Source organism: Nerophis ophidion, linkage group LG23, assembly GCF_033978795.1.
Source record: "Nerophis ophidion isolate RoL-2023_Sa linkage group LG23, RoL_Noph_v1.0, whole genome shotgun sequence".
Classification (NCBI taxonomy): Eukaryota; Metazoa; Chordata; class Actinopteri; order Syngnathiformes; family Syngnathidae; genus Nerophis; species Nerophis ophidion.
Genome location: NC_084633.1, coordinates 30,767,454 through 30,784,575, shown reverse-complemented (window position 1 = coordinate 30,784,575; position 17,122 = coordinate 30,767,454). Strand labels below are relative to the sequence as shown.

At 38.9% G+C, this 17,122-nt stretch overlaps 1 protein-coding gene across 3 annotated transcripts in view; it reads left to right on the top strand.

Annotated features, from left to right (window-relative positions):
- The window catches only part of LOC133541054 (serine/threonine-protein kinase BRSK2-like), a 60,083-nt gene that overhangs the window by 1,262 nt on the left and 41,699 nt on the right, over window positions 1-17,122 (top strand). For 2 of the 3 annotated variants that reach the window (XM_061884125.1, XM_061884124.1), the window contains exons 2-7: window positions 1,527-1,621; window positions 8,756-8,841; window positions 9,018-9,158; window positions 10,813-10,929; window positions 12,931-12,964; window positions 13,033-13,101. In XM_061884125.1, coding sequence (XP_061740109.1) covers window positions 1,527-1,621; window positions 8,756-8,841; window positions 9,018-9,158; window positions 10,813-10,929; window positions 12,931-12,964; window positions 13,033-13,101 — 542 coding nt within the window. The remainder of the gene's footprint in view (window positions 1-1,526; window positions 1,622-8,755; window positions 8,842-9,017; window positions 9,159-10,812; window positions 10,930-12,930; window positions 12,965-13,032; window positions 13,102-17,122) is intronic. The other variant, XM_061884126.1, reaches the window with a different exon arrangement.

Sequence of the window (17,122 nt, the reverse complement as noted above, 5' to 3'; positions counted from 1 at the left end):
AGTATTCAGTATGATTTGTCGTGTTAATAATGTAGTCTTCCACATCACTTAATGTGGTTTTTCACATTATTTAGGGTGGCCCACTATGTCATTATAGTGGTTTGCCCGTCATGCCCTTTAAAGTGGACAGCCACGTCAATGATGTGGTCCGTCACCTCAATAAGCTGGCACGCCATGTCATTTAATGTGGTCTGCCAAATCATCTTATGTGTTCCTTAACACTATTTAATGTGGCCCGCCATGTCATTCAATGTGGTTTTGTCATGTTATTAATGTGGTCTGCCACACCACGTAATGTGATGCTTCACATTATTTAATGTGGCCCGCCATATCATTAACATGGTTTGCAACGTCATTTCATGTGGTCCGTCACGACCATTTAAAGGGGTCCGTTATGTCCTTTAAAGTGGACCGCCACATCATTGATGTGGTCCGTCACCTCAATAAGATGGCACGCCATGTCATTCAGTGTGGTCTGACAAATCATTTAATGTGTTCCTTCACATTATTAAATGTGGCCCGCCATATCATTAACGTGGTTTGTCATGTTATTAATGTGGTCTGGCACACCATGTAATGTGATCCTTCACATTATTTAAAGTGGCCCGCCATATCATTAATGTGGTTTGCAACGTCATTCCCGTCACAACCATTTAAAGGGGTCTGTCATGTCATTTAAAGTGGACCGCCACGTCATTGATGTGGTCCGAAACCTCAATTAGCTGGCAGCCATGAAATTCTAAGTTATTATTATTTGCACAAAAAAAAGGTTTATGAGTTTGAACATCAAATATCTTGTCTTTGTAGTGCATTCAATAGAATTTGGGTTGAAAAGGATTTGCAAATCATTGTATTCCGTTGATATTTACATCTAACACAATTTCCCAACTCATATGAAAACGGGTTTGTACATAAATAAGACCTAGTATGTAGCATATGCTTAAAAAATAAATACGCAATGTAGTAAAGCGGCTATATTTGCCACACGGCGAGAGACGATTGTCAATAATTCAAAGTTACAAGCGGATTTGCATCAAATATTCTGGAAATGGCCGAAATGAGACAAGGAACGAACGACTCGTTACATTTTGAGGTTGAGCCGGGTCATTTCTACCACGTTATATTCCATTTACATCACAAGGACAAACATCTGTGCGTGTAAGCTTGCAGCCTCGCCTCCGCCCACAGAGACAAAGACAGAAGATGACTGACAAGAGGCTTCACTCTGTATAGCTCAAACAGTTATAGGCAGATCTTAATGAAACTTTCAGGAAATGTCAGAACATGGATAAGGAACAAGTGATTACATTTTGGGGGCGATTCGGATCACCGTCTGTATTCAGGACCTTTTTTACTTTTGAGAGGTAGGACCTGGGGGAGGTCTTGTTGTCTGTGTTTGTTGCTAAACTTTATCCTCACAATGTGTAATTTATAGTGGATTATTCCTGTGACTACTGCATTTTACTCCCTTTTAAGTCTCCTGTTTATTTCTTGGATAACCAGAACATCCTCTACTTGTCTTTCAGGACTGGTAAAGTTGGGTGTCCACTGTATAACAGGGCAGAAAGTGGCCATAAAGATTGTCAACAGAGAAAAACTGTCAGAATCAGTTCTCATGAAGGTAAGCCACATTTGTCTGGAACTTTTGAGTACTCACTACTAAAACCTGACCAATTATAACCAGAATATGTTATATAAGTCGGTGTGTATTAAATGGATTTAGTAGGATCATTTTGTTAAGCCAGTGTTTCTCATATAATCATTATACCTTTAAGGATTTGGCAGATTTGAAAGATTTTTTTCTTTTTCTAGATTTATCATTTTCGCTTTTACTCAGTAACAAATGGGGAAAATCAGACTCACCCGGTAGGCACATATCATACTTTGACTTTGCATTTTAACACATCTGTTAAAGTAGCTATTGTGATATATCAGACATATGATGTTCACATTCTCTTTCAAATCGTCGCACACCTACATTCAAACATCATGAATGTTTTTGAATCTCATAAAACGCACGGCCGCTGAAATTAATGACTGGCACGCTTTAATCAATACATTCATGTTGTTGTTTGCTGTTGGTTTAAGAGATAATGTCGCTCATTTCTTATGACACAAACCAAAAAGCTCAGGTTTACTCGCCTACGCTCGAACACCGGGCCTAAACTACTGCAGGTGTTGTAAAACATGTGCAAAATTAATAGCACACACAAAGCTGAACCCCATACGTTTGTTAAATAAGCAAAGTAACGACCACAATCTATTTAGCGTGTCCGTCTTCATATACAGTACAGGCCAAAACTTTGGACACGCCTTCTCATTCAATGCGTTTTCTTTATTTTCATGACTATTTATATTGTAGATTGTCACTGTAGGCATCAAAACTATGAATGAACACATGTGGAGTTATGTTCTTAACAAAAAAAAAATTGAAATAACTGAAAACATGTTTTATATTCTAGTTTCTTCAAAAGAGCCACCATTTGCTTTGATTACTGTTTTGCACACTCTTGGCATTCTTTTGATGAGCTACAAGAGATAGTCACCTGAAAGGGTTTTCACTTCACAGGTGTCATAGTTTTGATGCATTCAGTGACTGACAATCTACAATGTCATGAAAATTAAAAAAAAAACAAATTGAAATGAGAAGGTGTGTTCATACTTTTGGCCTGTAATGTATATGCAGAATATATGCGGATTATTAGAATGCCCACAACTGGGAGTGGGAGATGCAAATACAATTAAGCAGCCGCAAACAGTTTCAGGTTTGATAAATCACATTGCAGCAGCTGTTTTTGCAATGTGGAAACTAGCACATTTACGCACAAATACAATGATAGACGATGGAGAGGGAGTCGTCAGTTTGTGTCAACTTATTTGGACTGTTAGAAATACAAATATTTGATACCATGTTATAGCTGCTGGAAGACTTAAAGGATAACTGCACTTTTTTTAAAAATGTATCCATCATTCACAATCATTATGAGACACAAGAAGACAAAAGTATATATTTTTTGGCTTTCTAACAAGTAAAAAATCAGCTCGTTCTCGATGGCTAGCAATTCAGCTAATACTGTAGGAGCGATCAATTCTACCTCTAAATCACTTTAAAATGCATTGAAAAAACGTCAACAATACTTTATTTACGTTCCGTAACCTGCATAATAACCTAGCTGTAGTGACATCTTTATATAGCACTTTTTATAGCGTACTAACATATCGGCGTACTTCAGTATTAGCTATAAAAGCTAACTATGGCAAGAGACAAGCTGGCTTCTACAACAACACAAAACATGTCTGAGTTTGTAATGCACAACACTGCGATTAGACACCAATCTGTACTGACTGAAAAACATGAACAAACATATTACAGTATCTGTAAAGTATTATTTAATGTTTTGTTTGTACACAGCCAGCCAGCTAGTTGTACTAACACACATGACGTGCTGCGTGTAATCAATATTAAAGTGACTCATGGGACAGTTGTCTGTCTGGTCCAGATGGCCGGGGACGTTTCCTGTTGATTTTGGCTAGGCACTCCATTTATGTTGAAAGAGCTTGGCTCCAAGTTCCCCATTTATGTTGTCAAAATCGCTTTCACCTCAGTCTTCCGGCTTCTGTCTGCTCCAACGTCTCACTCTTCCTTCGTGCCAGTTTCTATAAGTAGTAGTAAATTCAGCTTCAAAAGTATAAGGTTGCGAATCCTCATTTGTCCAAAAATAGTCGTCTTCATAGTCTGTAACCAAGTCTGCCATGATTAGAACACACACTCGTGTTTGATTCCGGAAGTAGGAACACACATGTTGCCAGGAGTCAGTCGTGCGCTGCTATGGAAACAGAAATCAATGCGCGGTAAAGATTGAACATATTATATATTGCTATGAATGTGTCTGTTACTACATTATATATAGACTTGCAGTGTGTATACTGTATAAAACATTGATGGAGGGTTTTGAAGTTAATTCAAAGGACCTTAAAGGCTACAACAGATGACTGAAAATCGTTAAAGATGTGTGTTCTTATATCTCATAATGATTGTGAACGCTAGTTTTACCAAAAAAAGTGCAGTCCCTCTATGACTTAAGTGCTGATGTAGAGCTAGCAGACAACAGTTATACTATAGCCCAGAAAAGGTGGGGCAGAGTATAGTTGTCTGCTGCATGTTCCACATCATAGTAAAACATGGATTGTATGGATCATGCTGCCATGGATGTGCAGGACAAGAGTGTTTCCAAGGTGACCAGTCCAGTAGTACATGCAGAATCCTCATTTAAATAAGGCGATTTGCGCACACAGGCTTAGTAGATCATTTGCAACACGGCCACTAATAGTACGTGTAATTTTATAGTTTGCACATGCTATTTAGCGCCTGTTATTTGGATTCTTAGTAGATCAGGCCCACTGATTTTTGCTCCATGCTGCAACCCAACACCACAGATATACTGTAGTCCTGTGGGAAACACTGTAAGCATCTCAAGGTTTGGCAACTGGACTGGACTTGGGATCTACCGGAAATGTCAAATGTCACTGTGTGAGTTGTTTTATATTTCTGTGAGGAAACGTAAGTCTCAGTAATTTCCATTTGTGATTTCGGCGGGACTATGCTACCTCTCACAAGTCCACTGCATGTTCGGTCCCCATTCTGTGGGTTTCTGTTGCTTTGGAAAGCTGGCCACTGCCTAGTCTTTGTGTGTCTAATAGCTGCTATTTCGCTGCAAGGACAACTAGCTAGTAATAAGATAACCTCAAGCATGATCAGCTTTAGTTACTTTTTGTGCGCATCCTTAAGTGGTTTCGCCTTACAGTATGTATGAAAGCGCCAGTGCTGCACAGAAGCCGGAAAATATGTGTTTCTCTTTGCCAATTAGATAACTCCTTCAATATGTGAAGTTGCTTTATTCACCTTTTGTTAGTGAAAATAGACAGATACAATACAGCCTTCATAATTCAGCATCCGATCTTATCACAGTAAATCTTCCTATGGACTATAATATAGAAGTAAAACTCAAATATTTAACATAATCATTTTATTGATGTGAGTCAACACATTGTCCCAATTGCTTGTGGTTACCAAGATAATTGTGGATTACCTGCAGTTAAGCATGATAGTGTCTTGGGCTCTATGGGTCTTGGGCGGCATGAGTGCTACCAGTGCTGGGAAGCTGCGGTTCATGTAGGGAAACACGGATTCCAACATGAGCTGTTCCTTTGGGATACTGGGTCGTGTTGTGTAGTTTTTTATCAACATGATCAACAAACGAGCGCCTTGTTGAGTTAGATGAAGGTGACGGAGTGGTCAAGTATGTCTTTCCCAGACTGGAAGAAGACTCCATTAGTAATCAGGGAAGCGTTTGTAAAACGGGTTGAAATGGTAAATGATGACTGTGGTACTGTAGATAGATACTTGCCTATGCCGCATCACAAATCGAATTATTTTGTCAGTACACTTCAAAGAATATATTGTGCACTTTTAAGGCGTGAGTGCGCAGATTTTGACATGTCCATCAATCAATCAATCAAAGTGTATTTATATAGCCCTTAATCACAAGTGTCTCAAAGGGCTGCACAAGCCACAACGACATACTCGGCTCAGATCCTGAATTAGGGCAAGAAAAAACACAACCCAGTGGGATACAATGAGAAGCCTTGGAGCGAACCGCAGATGTGGGGATTAGTTGATAGCTATAATTAACCAAACAAAATAGGAAAAAAGAAAAGTGGAGGAGTTCAAGTACCTCGGAGTCTTGTTCACGAGTGAGGGAAGAGTGGATCGTGAGATTGACAGGCAGATCGGTGAGGGGTCTTCAGTAATGCGGACGCTGTATTAATCCGTTGTGGTGAAAAAGGAGCTGAAACGGAAGGCAAAGCTCTCAATTTACCGGTCGATCTACGTTCCCATCCTCACTTATGGTCATGAGCTTTGGGTCATGACCGAAAGGATAAGATCACGGGTACAAGCGGCCGAGAGGAGTTTCCTCCGCCGGGTGGCGGGGCTCTCCCTTAGAGATAGGGTGAGAAGCTCTGTCATCCGGGAGGAGCTCAAAGTAAAGCCGCTGCTCCTCCACATAAAGAGGAGCCAGATGAGGTGGTTCGGGCATCTGGTCAGGATGCCACCCAAACGCCTCCCTAGGGAGGTGTTTCGGGCACGTCCGACTGGTAGGAGGCCATGGGGAAGACCCAGGACATTTTGGGAAGACTATCCCTCCCGGCTGGCCTAGGAACGCTTCGGGATACCTCGGGAGGAGCTGGACGAAGTGGTTGGGGAGAGGGAAGTCTGGGCTTCCCTCCTTAGGCGGCTGCCCCCGCGACCTGACCTCGGATAAGCGGAAGAAGATGGATGGATGGATGGATGGATAATCAAACAAAATAAAAGATTATTACTTAATTAAACTATAGCTTTCAATAATAGAACAAAAAGATCAATCGATTACTCGATTATTAAAATAATCGATAACTGCAGCCGTAATACCATGAATACTGAGTACTTTGTTCCTTTCAGTGTAGTGTTGTCCCAAAGACACTTTGCGGAAATGACAATCACAATATTTACCCATTTTTTCTCCTATTTCCTTTGTAATCGTTAAGAGCAGGGGTCTCAAACTCAATTTACCTGGGGGCCACTGGACGCAAAGTCTGGGTGTGGGTGGGCCACAAGAAAATAATTTCTTAATAAAAAAAAAATGTTGCATACTCCTCAGCATGTCTAGTTGTTTATTGACGTTTCAAATTGTATCCCTTGTGCACCGCAACTTTTTCTGTGCAAATAAGACACGTCGGGGTTCCCCTGTGCTCAACAAAGAAATATTGCAAGTCCCATTTTTCCTGGAATTGTCTTTGCACATCACTAACCCTTCTCTTCACTGCAGGCTTTGAAAAAGACATGTTTGGGGTTGTGGAATATATTTGTATTTAGCCGACGCACGGAGAATAATGTTATTTCCGCAATGTGTGTCGTTCCACTTTTCCTCCCTACAGCAAGACGGCGGTCGGTGGATAATAGCCGGCGGGAAAGTACCGGGATAGCGAGCGAAAAAAAGTGACAGCTCCCGGAGTGTTATCCGGCGTCATATAGAAATATATGTAGTGTTCATCATGTGAGTCAATGCAAATTAAACAATAAAAAAAACAATAAAAAAAACAACAAAAAAAAACGGTTTGAATTGGTCCAGGTTATCGGGGACTGTTATTACTGACGGACAGGTGTCGGAGTGTGACTTTAGCCAGGCACGTAAGAAAACTCTCGTCTCCATGGCAACGACTCTGTTGCTTTCACTCATTTGCCGCTTTTCCTCTAACGCAGGGGTAGGCAACCCAGAACGTTGAAAAAACCATTTTGGACCCAAATAACACAACGCCATCAAGCGGCATTCATATAAAACTTGCGGGCCGAACTAACATTAAACTTTTATGATAAGGTGGGGGCAGCAAAATAACGTTCCGCGGGCCGCGTGTCTGAGACCCCTGGTTAAGAGCAACCATTCTAGTTAGTTACTTGAGGGCGGTTAGTGTCCAGCATCGCACACGCGCCATTTTGAGTGCACCATCTGGCTACCGGAAGTGCACTGTATGTTGTCATACACTACTGTAAGTGTTGCTGTTTTTTTAGCCATCTAGAAGTGCAGGAATTGAAACAGTCATAAAGTCTGAATATTATGTCAAGTCCCTGTATAGCAGGGGTCGGCAACCCAAAATGTTGAAAGAGCCGTATTGGACCAAAAATACAAACACAAATCTGTCTGGAGCCGCAAAAAATTAAAAGCCATATTACATACAGATAGTGTGTCATGTGCTATAAATTGATTTAAGAGGACTTAAAGGAAACTAAATGAGCTCAAATATAGCTACAAATGAGGCATAATGATGCAATATGTACATACATATAGCATCGATTAGCTTGCAGTCATGCCATGACCAAATATGTCAGATTAGCACTCCCCACATGTGAATAACATCAACAAAAACTCACTTCTGTGCATTCACGCACAACTTTAGAAGTTTGGTGGACAAAATGAGATGGAAAAAGAAGTGGCATAAAACACGTCCGAGAAAGTCGGAGAAGGTTGTGCATGTAAACAAACTACGGTGAGTTCAAGGACCCTCAAAATTAGTTGAACAAAACGGCGCTTGCCAAATACTCGAATCATAAGCAGTGTGCTTTATAACAATTAGGGATGTTTGTGTCATATTTGTCCTGCAGAAACCATATTAAAACCAAAAATGTATTTTTTTCCCCTCATTTTTTTCCATTTTTCATACGTTTTTGAAAAAGCTCCAGATAGCCACTAGGGCGGCGCTAAAGATGCGGCTCTAGAGACGCGGGTTACCGACCCCCGCTGTATAGGTACACAGATAAATGAACAACATCATTTTTGATGTATGTTCCACAAAGCCATTTAAGTGCAACTGGAATGTTCGGTGTCGACAATATCGGCCTGTTACTTAAGTTTGAGGGTTAGCACACAACTCTAATACCATGCCACCACAAACCATCTGCAACACACCCAGTATAGCGTGGGTGTTCATTAGTGTCTAATTTTCTCATTCTTGAGGTGACTCCATCATTATTATGTGTGCTTTACTAATGCTCCTTGTCAGCCCTTGTTTTCAGCCTTTTAAATGAAAGACATGTCGTGGTCTACCATCTCTGCTGTCTTTGTACTTACATCCCTCTGCCCACCACATTTCTTTTCTCATATTTTAACCTCCCTTTTTATCTAAACTTTCTTCCACCCTGCTTGCCCGTCTGTCGCTGCAGGTGGAAAGAGAAATAGCGATTCTCAAACTAATCGAGCACCCTCACGTTCTGAAGCTGCATGATGTCTATGAAAATAACAAGTATCTGTGAGTATCTCTCTGTCTTCCTGTCGACTTCACTTCACTGACTCTGCGATCGTCAATATGGAAAATGATTATTTCAGGACAGGGGTTTGCATTTGTAACGCAAACATCTGCAATGTTGTGATGCTATGTCTTCATCCATGCCCCTCATATCATTTAATTTGCTCTGGACCTGCCAGGTACCTGGTGTTGGAGCATGTGTCTGGTGGGGAGCTCTTTGACTATCTGGTGAAAAAGGGAAGGTTGACCCCCAAAGAGGCCAGGAAGTTCTTCCGGCAGATCATCTCCGCTCTGGACTTCTGCCATAGTTACTCCATATGGTCAGTACTTTTTATAATTCTTTAATTTCACCTTTCAAAGTCAAAACCCCTAAAAAGAAAACATGTTGAACCCTCATCTCTGGCTTCTCCGGCAAATATCGGAACCACTGAACTTACCATACTAACAGAAGATAGACAGCCAGGCAATTTTCTACATATTAGACAAGTTCAGTTGTTTGGTTTCAGTTAAATCCTAAGTATTACTATATGAAACGTGGGTATTAATTTGTATACGTACAATATTATTAGTGTGATGCTGCTTATGAGTCAACTAAGCTAAAACTCTTTCTCTTTCTGTTTATTTCGAACATGTATACAAGGGCAGCATGTGACATCACTTTTTGCTTTCTCAAAAAAACATGTCCGAAAAGGAGTAGGAAGAAGCAAGGCTTATTAAATCCTCCCCTTTTCCACTTCATAACACTTTCCAATACACGTATTCATTTATTGTTCTCAATTTGTAACACCGTTTAAATCAATGCGTTCTAAGAACCACGATTCACATATGGGATTAATAACTCATTTTTATAAAGATATAGACGTTTATCAAATTTCTTTTTCCTTGTACTTTCTAAACACTTTAATTTTGAGCAGTCTCTTAAACTGATTCATATTAGTACATTGATTTATTTACTTAACCCATTCCATAATTTAATTCCACATACTGAGATACTAAAGTTTTTAAGTGTTGTACGTGCATACAAATGTTTTGAGTTGCATTTTTATTTAAGGTTATATTGCTCCTCTTTTGTTGAGCATTATTGTTGCACATATTTGGGTAGCAGGTTGTAGTTTGCCATGTACATAATTGTAGCTATTTGGAAAAGCACCAAGTCCGTGAATTTTCAATTTTTGTATTCTATAAAGTGTTTGTATGTTCTCTATATACAACATTATGTCTTATTCTAACTGATCTTTTTTTATGTAACATAGTTTTAGTGCATGAAGTGTACTTTTGTTGTTATTTCCCAATATTTCTGCACAATAACTCAGATATGGTCACACTAGCCAGCAATAAAGAATATGAAGTGAATTTTTTTGTCCAGTACAAATTTTGCTGTATTCATCAATGAAATATTTCTTGCTACCTTATGTTGTATGTTTGTATTTGAAATGTCAATTTAATTTCCTCATTTATTATTACTCCCAAAAATGTGATTTGTTTTAATCTTTCAATTTCTATTCCATCTAAACTTTGAATCAGTTTGATAATTTTAGTTTGTATTAGTTACTATGTAAATTGAAAATATTTTGTTGAGATTGTAATCATAATAACAATAATTTTATGGATATATTTTTAGATCCGTGCCTTTTTTTTCAGGCTTGAGCACTTGCCCCAAAAATGTCTGTGCAAAAATAGCTTCCGGTCCGTGGGGCAACACTTTGAAACCATCGGCACAACACATCATGTAGCCTGTAATGACATTTATTTATTTCGACTTATTTCCCAGAATATGCCCCTTATTTTTAGGACGGGTACAGTATGTTGTCAATCTCATATTTGTTAGAATTTCTTTCAACAATTTATTTCCCAGATTTAATGGTATTTTGGAGTATCAAACCTACTTAAAGGTGCAGTTTTCAGTGGGCTGCAAACCGTAATTTCGGGTGTTCAAAGTCGAGGTATCAATGTAGTTTTTTTGCATGTGTTCAGTCATAGAGACTTGAAGCCTGAGAATCTTCTCCTGGATGAGAAGAATAACATCAGGATAGCAGATTTTGGCATGGCCTCACTCCAAGTTGGGGATAGTCTACTGGAAACTAGTTGTGGGTAAGTGCTTAGCTTGATTATTAATCCATGAAATGTTAAGAGTTGATCCCCTAGTCGCCCAATCGGGGTTTGCCATGACCTCCCCCAGCTATCTCTGGCTTTACTTTGCAAAATATATACTTTTTTTTTAATGGTAACCTTAATAAAAAGGGGTTTGATGGCGCTAGCTGCAGGGGCACAAGATTCAAGTCAGTTCATTCAACATTTTCCAGCAGGATGATGATTTGACAAGAGGTGATTTTGTGTAACTGCATGATTTGTAAGTACAATACTGTATGTTTCTTCATGTGGAAAAACTATATTTAAAATGTGAAAATTAATTGTGATAGGAATATTATTATTAATATATTTCAATTTGGCCCATGGGACGTCATGAGTTTTAATAAGGGATCTTTCACACAGGAAAGTTGCATTCAAGTTACAATTTTAATGCTGCTATTATGTCTCCATCTTGTGGTGAACATGAGTTATTGAGATCAATGACCGTTAATAATGTTCTGAATGCAAACAAAGCAAACAACCTTCCCTAGTCATGGTGCAAAAAAAAAAATCCAACGAACATAAAATGTCATCAGACACGGTCATACATACTGCAGTGTTTCCCACAGGTCAGGTATCTATTTGGGGTGGTGTGGTCGGGCGGTGGTGGCGGCGGGGATGACCAAGAAGAACGCGGAGTTGGAATATAATTACAAGACTTTATGTACATATGTATATAATATTTACATATTCATGTAATATGTAACTACAAGCTCCATTCACAGACAGAGTCCCATTGCTTTTATGAGCGGTCGAGCGAGTCAAAAGCCGGACAAAAAAAAAAAAAAAGTTTAGTTTTTTCTTAGTTTTTTTTATTTGTGGCGGCCGTAATTCTTTCGTGGCGGGCCGCCACAAATAAATGAATGTGTGGGAAACCCTGTACTGTAACTCCACCTCCTGACTGAACTTTGAATACATTATAAAAAACAATGCACAATTAAAAAAAAAAACTAAATTACATCCCTTTTTATCTATTACAAAGCATGATGGGAAAATGCAAAACGCTGTCCACACTTACTCATGTTTGTCACATTTTAGCTGCTTGCTTGATATTTATGATTGATTACAAATCTTTAAGAAGGTTGTCGCGGAAGTAAACAAGTTAGAAGTAAAACTTTCACATACTCCATCCATCCATCCATCCATTTCCTACCGCTTGTCCCTTTTGGGGTCGCGGGGCGTCGCTGGAGCCTATCTCAGCTGAATTCAGGCGGAAGGCGGCATACACCCTGGACAAATCGGCAACTTTCACATACTCTTAAAATCCAATTATATTAATTATTTTAATATGATGTGTACATAATATGTATAGGTCGGATACAGTGTGTGTGTGTGTATATATATATATATATATATATATATATATATATATATATATATATATATATATATATATATATATATATATATATATATATATATATATATATATATATATATATATATATATATATATATGTATGTATATATATATGTATATATATATGTATATATATAATTTATTTTTTATTTTTATTTTTTTCTAATCAGCCCGATTTAAGCTTAAGGTTTATGTGTTAAATAAACACACAGTTTCATTATCAGTTGTAAACTGTAAGTAGGTTAAGTATGATTGTTGAATATGATTAAAATCAAGTGTAAGATTACTAATTCAGTGTTATTTGAGTGGGCCCCTGTTCCTTCTGTAGTGGGAAAGTTGGGCCCCGAGGTCAAAAAGGCTAAGAACCCCTGATCATACCCTTCACCATGACCCTCCTCCTTGCAACCCACCACCACAAATAGATTTCAGTCCAGTGGGAAACACTGAAGTGGAATGATGTCACATCAAGTCATCATTTATTGAGTCGGTGTGGGTGACATCTTTCTTTATTAACACACAGAATTATTACCTTCAAAGTGAGGAAGTCAATTTATATTTTATGAGCGACACATTTTTAAAACAATGTCTCTTTTGAATTTTAGATCCCCACATTATGCTTGCCCTGAAGTAATAAGGGTAAGTGTGTGTGTCTGTGTGTGAGTGTATGAGAGTGTCTATGTCTAAAAGAGGATGCTGTGTTTTAGGGAGAGAAGTACGATGGCCGCAGGGCAGATGTCTGGAGTTGTGGAGTCATCCTCTTTGCTCTTCTTGTGGTAAGTTCCTACTCTATTTTTTTAATTTCTCGCTATTTGTTCTTTTTTTTTTATATATTTCAGCTGTCATTTCACTCTTTTTCCTTGCCATTTCCAATGCCAGTGTTGTATAGTGCACTCATATTTCAGGATTAGGGTTGTACGGTATAACACACTAGTAAAATCAAGGTACATTTTAAGCTAAAATTCTGCTGCAAGTTCTTTTGTCGGAAAATCTCAATCTTTTTATTATTTTTTTATTTTTTTTTTACAGGGGGTGTAAGGCTGGGCGATATGATCTTTTTTTTTTAATATCTCGATATTTTTAGGCCATTTCGCAATTCACAATATATATTTCGATATTTTGCCTTGGCCTTGAATGAACACTTGATACATACAACCAGAGCAGTATGATGATTCTATGTGTCTGCATTAAAACATTCTTGTTCATACTGCATTAATATATGCTCATTTTAAACCTTCATGCAGAGAAGGAAATCACAACTCAGTCAATTGACCAAAACGGTATTTATTAAACAGTTATTAAGCAATGGCATAAACGTTCATGTCGTTTCCAAAACAGAAAGTGCAAGATTGTCAGAGACATTTTAAGTGTCAAATGAAAATGAGCTACATAGTAGGAAATCAAAAAGTGTTTGGCCTTCGCTATGTGGTAGGTTACTACGGACGTTATTAAATTATGTCGTTGACTATTTTTTTCATACGGTGTTGATCTGGAAATGTTTGCCTCTGCATTTTGATAGTGTAGGCGTGTGGCACCAAACTGAGATGTTGACATGCGGAGTAATCTCTCTTCATTCTCTAGCGGGTGACTTTTCAAATGACGCTACATATTAGCAGTAATGCTACTTTTTATAGCAACGCTTTTCTCGCACGCTTGACTTATTACGGTTGTCTGTTTGACATATTCCCACTTGAAGCCAAACCCCCGCCAGAAGATGGACCCCCTCTGTTTTTCTTGGGATATACTTCTTCCTTCATTTGCACCTTCTTTCTCTTGTATTATCACTTGCACGGCTCTGCTAGCATCACAGCTAACGTTATCCATGCCGCTACCTCTCTGCTCCGTGAGGCCGTATACGTATGTGACGTATGACGTGACGGTAGATAGATAGATAGTACTTTATTGATTCCATCAGGAGAGTTCCTTCAGGAAAATAAAAAAAAGAAGAAGAAAAAAAAGTTGTGACGTGTGTAAGAATGTGCGCTTGCTGTCTGTGAGAAGGAGAGACAGGAAAGAGCAAGAAGAGCCTGCAGTGTAATGCCTGCAGCTAAAAACAACTGCGTGAGAACGTATACTCGAATATCACGATATAGTAATTTTCTATATCACACATACACAAACCCGCGATATATTATGTATATCGATATATTGCCCTGCCCCAAGGGGGTGTAAAACAAATTTTAGCTCAGGGGCCTTGTGGCGGAAAATCTATTCCCAAGTGGGCCGGAATGGTCATGTCATGGCATGATAACTTAAAAATAAAGACAACTCAAGGTTGGTTTTTCCTTTTACTTTGGCCAAAAATAGAACAAACACATTCTGTAAGCGTACAACGTCCTCTGGACAAAACACTTCAAATTTGTTGAAAATTCTGAGGAAATTGGTGCAGCTTCAAAAACACAATGAGCTTAGACTTTGTCTCAGTGTATCTGCAAAGCCAGGATTAAACTTTAACTCAGTCTTTTGGGGATTGAAGAAAAAACACAACATGTGAAGTGAATTATATTTATATAGCGCTTTTCTCGAGTGACTCAAAGCGCTTTACATAGTAAAACCCAATAACTTAGTTACATTTTTAAACCAGTGTGTGTGGCACTGGGAGCAGGTGGGTAAATTGTCTTGCCCAAGGACACAACGGCAGTGACTAGGATGGCGGAAGCAGGGATTCAACCTGCAATCCTAAAGTTGCTGGCACGGCCACTCTACCACCCGAGCTGTACCGCCCTGTAAATTCTTCTAGGTATCAAATACCTCCTTTGTCAATTGTCATGTCCACGTATCGGAGGTAAAAAAAAATATTCAAAAGGGTTAAATTCACTTTTTTCCTGTCTGACAGAGACATTTTAGGGCAACAAGGGTGCCAAATGACGATGTGTTCAAAACAGAATACCTAAAACGGCAGGTTTTAAGTTTCATGTGGGTCATGGAAGAGGAGCCACAGTCACCCTTTAGTGTGTACCTCTTGCTTGGACCCGGTATAAACAGTTTGCTTGCCTAACAGTATTGCTATTGTGACATCCAGTTGACATATTTAGAACAGCAGTTTCTTTCATTAAAACAAATAAAGCAGCTCATTCTTGTACTTGGAAAACTCATCTCACGGGTCGGATAAAACCTGATCAGGCCCGCGGGCCGTAGGTTTGACACCCCTGGGCTAACTCGTTGCGGTTGAATTTGAGAGCCCCTGCTCCACGGTGAAGTTGTGACTTTTTGAGGCTCTATTGAAAAGGGATAATCTTGGTCGCCATGCTTCGCCCACACCTTATAATTAAAACCCAAACGCTTCGAAATGTAGCATCCTCCATATGTCCAATCTGTGCGGGTAAATTTTGAAAGCAGTCAGGTGAAATATCTAGGAGGAGCTGGTTCCAGAACAACACCTGGAAATGGCAAAAATATGCAGAAAATACTCATTTTGAAAGTTTTGCAGTTAAAAATGTACGTATCGTATTATGCACCGGCAGAAAATGCATAATAAAGAAGGAAAAAAACATATATATGTCGCACTGGAGTATAAGTCGCATTTTGGGGGGAAATTTATTTGTTGAAATCCAACACCAAGAATAGAAATTTGAAAGGCAATTTAAAATAAATAAAGAATAGTGAACAACAGGCTGAATAAGTGTATGTTATATGACTCATAAATAACCAACTGAGAATGTGCCTGGTATGTTAACGTAACAAATTATGGTAAGTGTCATTCAAATAACTATACAATATAGAACATGCTATACGTTTACCAAACAATCTGTCACTCCTAATCGATAAATCCAATGAAATCTTCTTCCTCGATGTCGCTTCTAAACAACTCTGCCAACTCCAAATATATGCGCCGCTTCCTCTTGTCGTTTTCTGCTGCATATTTTGTACGACGTCCAGCTTGTAATCTGCAGTACATGATTTCCTTTTCGGTCCAATTTTTGTTCAGCCCTTCTCAGTTTTTATACAAACTCCGTTTCCATATGAGTTGGGAAATTGTGTTAGATGTAAATATAAACAGAATACAATGATTTGCAAATCCTTTTCAACCTATATTCAGTTGAATGCACTACAAAGACAACATATTTGATGGTCAAACTCACAAACTTAATTTTTTTGTGTAAATAATCATTAACTTAGAATTTCATGGCTGCAACATGTGCCAAAGTAGTTGGGGAAAGGGCATGTTCACCACTGTGTTACATCACCTTTTCTTTTAACAACACTCAATAAACGTTTGGGAACTGAGGAAACTAATTGTTGAAGCATTGAAAGTGGAATTCTTTCCCATTCTTGTTTTATGTAGAGCTTCAGTCGTTCAACAGTCTGGGGTCTCAGCTGTCGTATTTTACGCTTCAAAATGCGCCACACATTTTCAATGGGAGACAGTTCTTTACTGCAGGCGGGCCAGGAAAGCACCCGCACTCTTTTTTTACGAAACCACGCTGTTGTAACACGTGCTCAATGTGGCTTGGCATTTTCTTGCTGAAATAAGCAGGGGCGTCCATGAAAAAGACATTGCTTAAATGGCAGCATATGTTGTTCCAAAACCTGTATGTACCTTTCAGCATTAATGGTGCCTTCACAAATGTGTAAGTTACTCATGCCTTGGGCACTAATGCACCCCCATACCATCACAGATGCTGGCTTTTAAACTTTGCGTCGATAACAGTCTGGATGGTTCGCTTCCCCTTTGGTCAGGATGACACGATGTGGAATATTTCCAAAAACTATTTGAAATGTGGACTCTTTAGACCACAGAACACTTTTCCACTTTGCATCAGTCCATCTTAGATGATCTCGGGCCCAGAGAAGCCG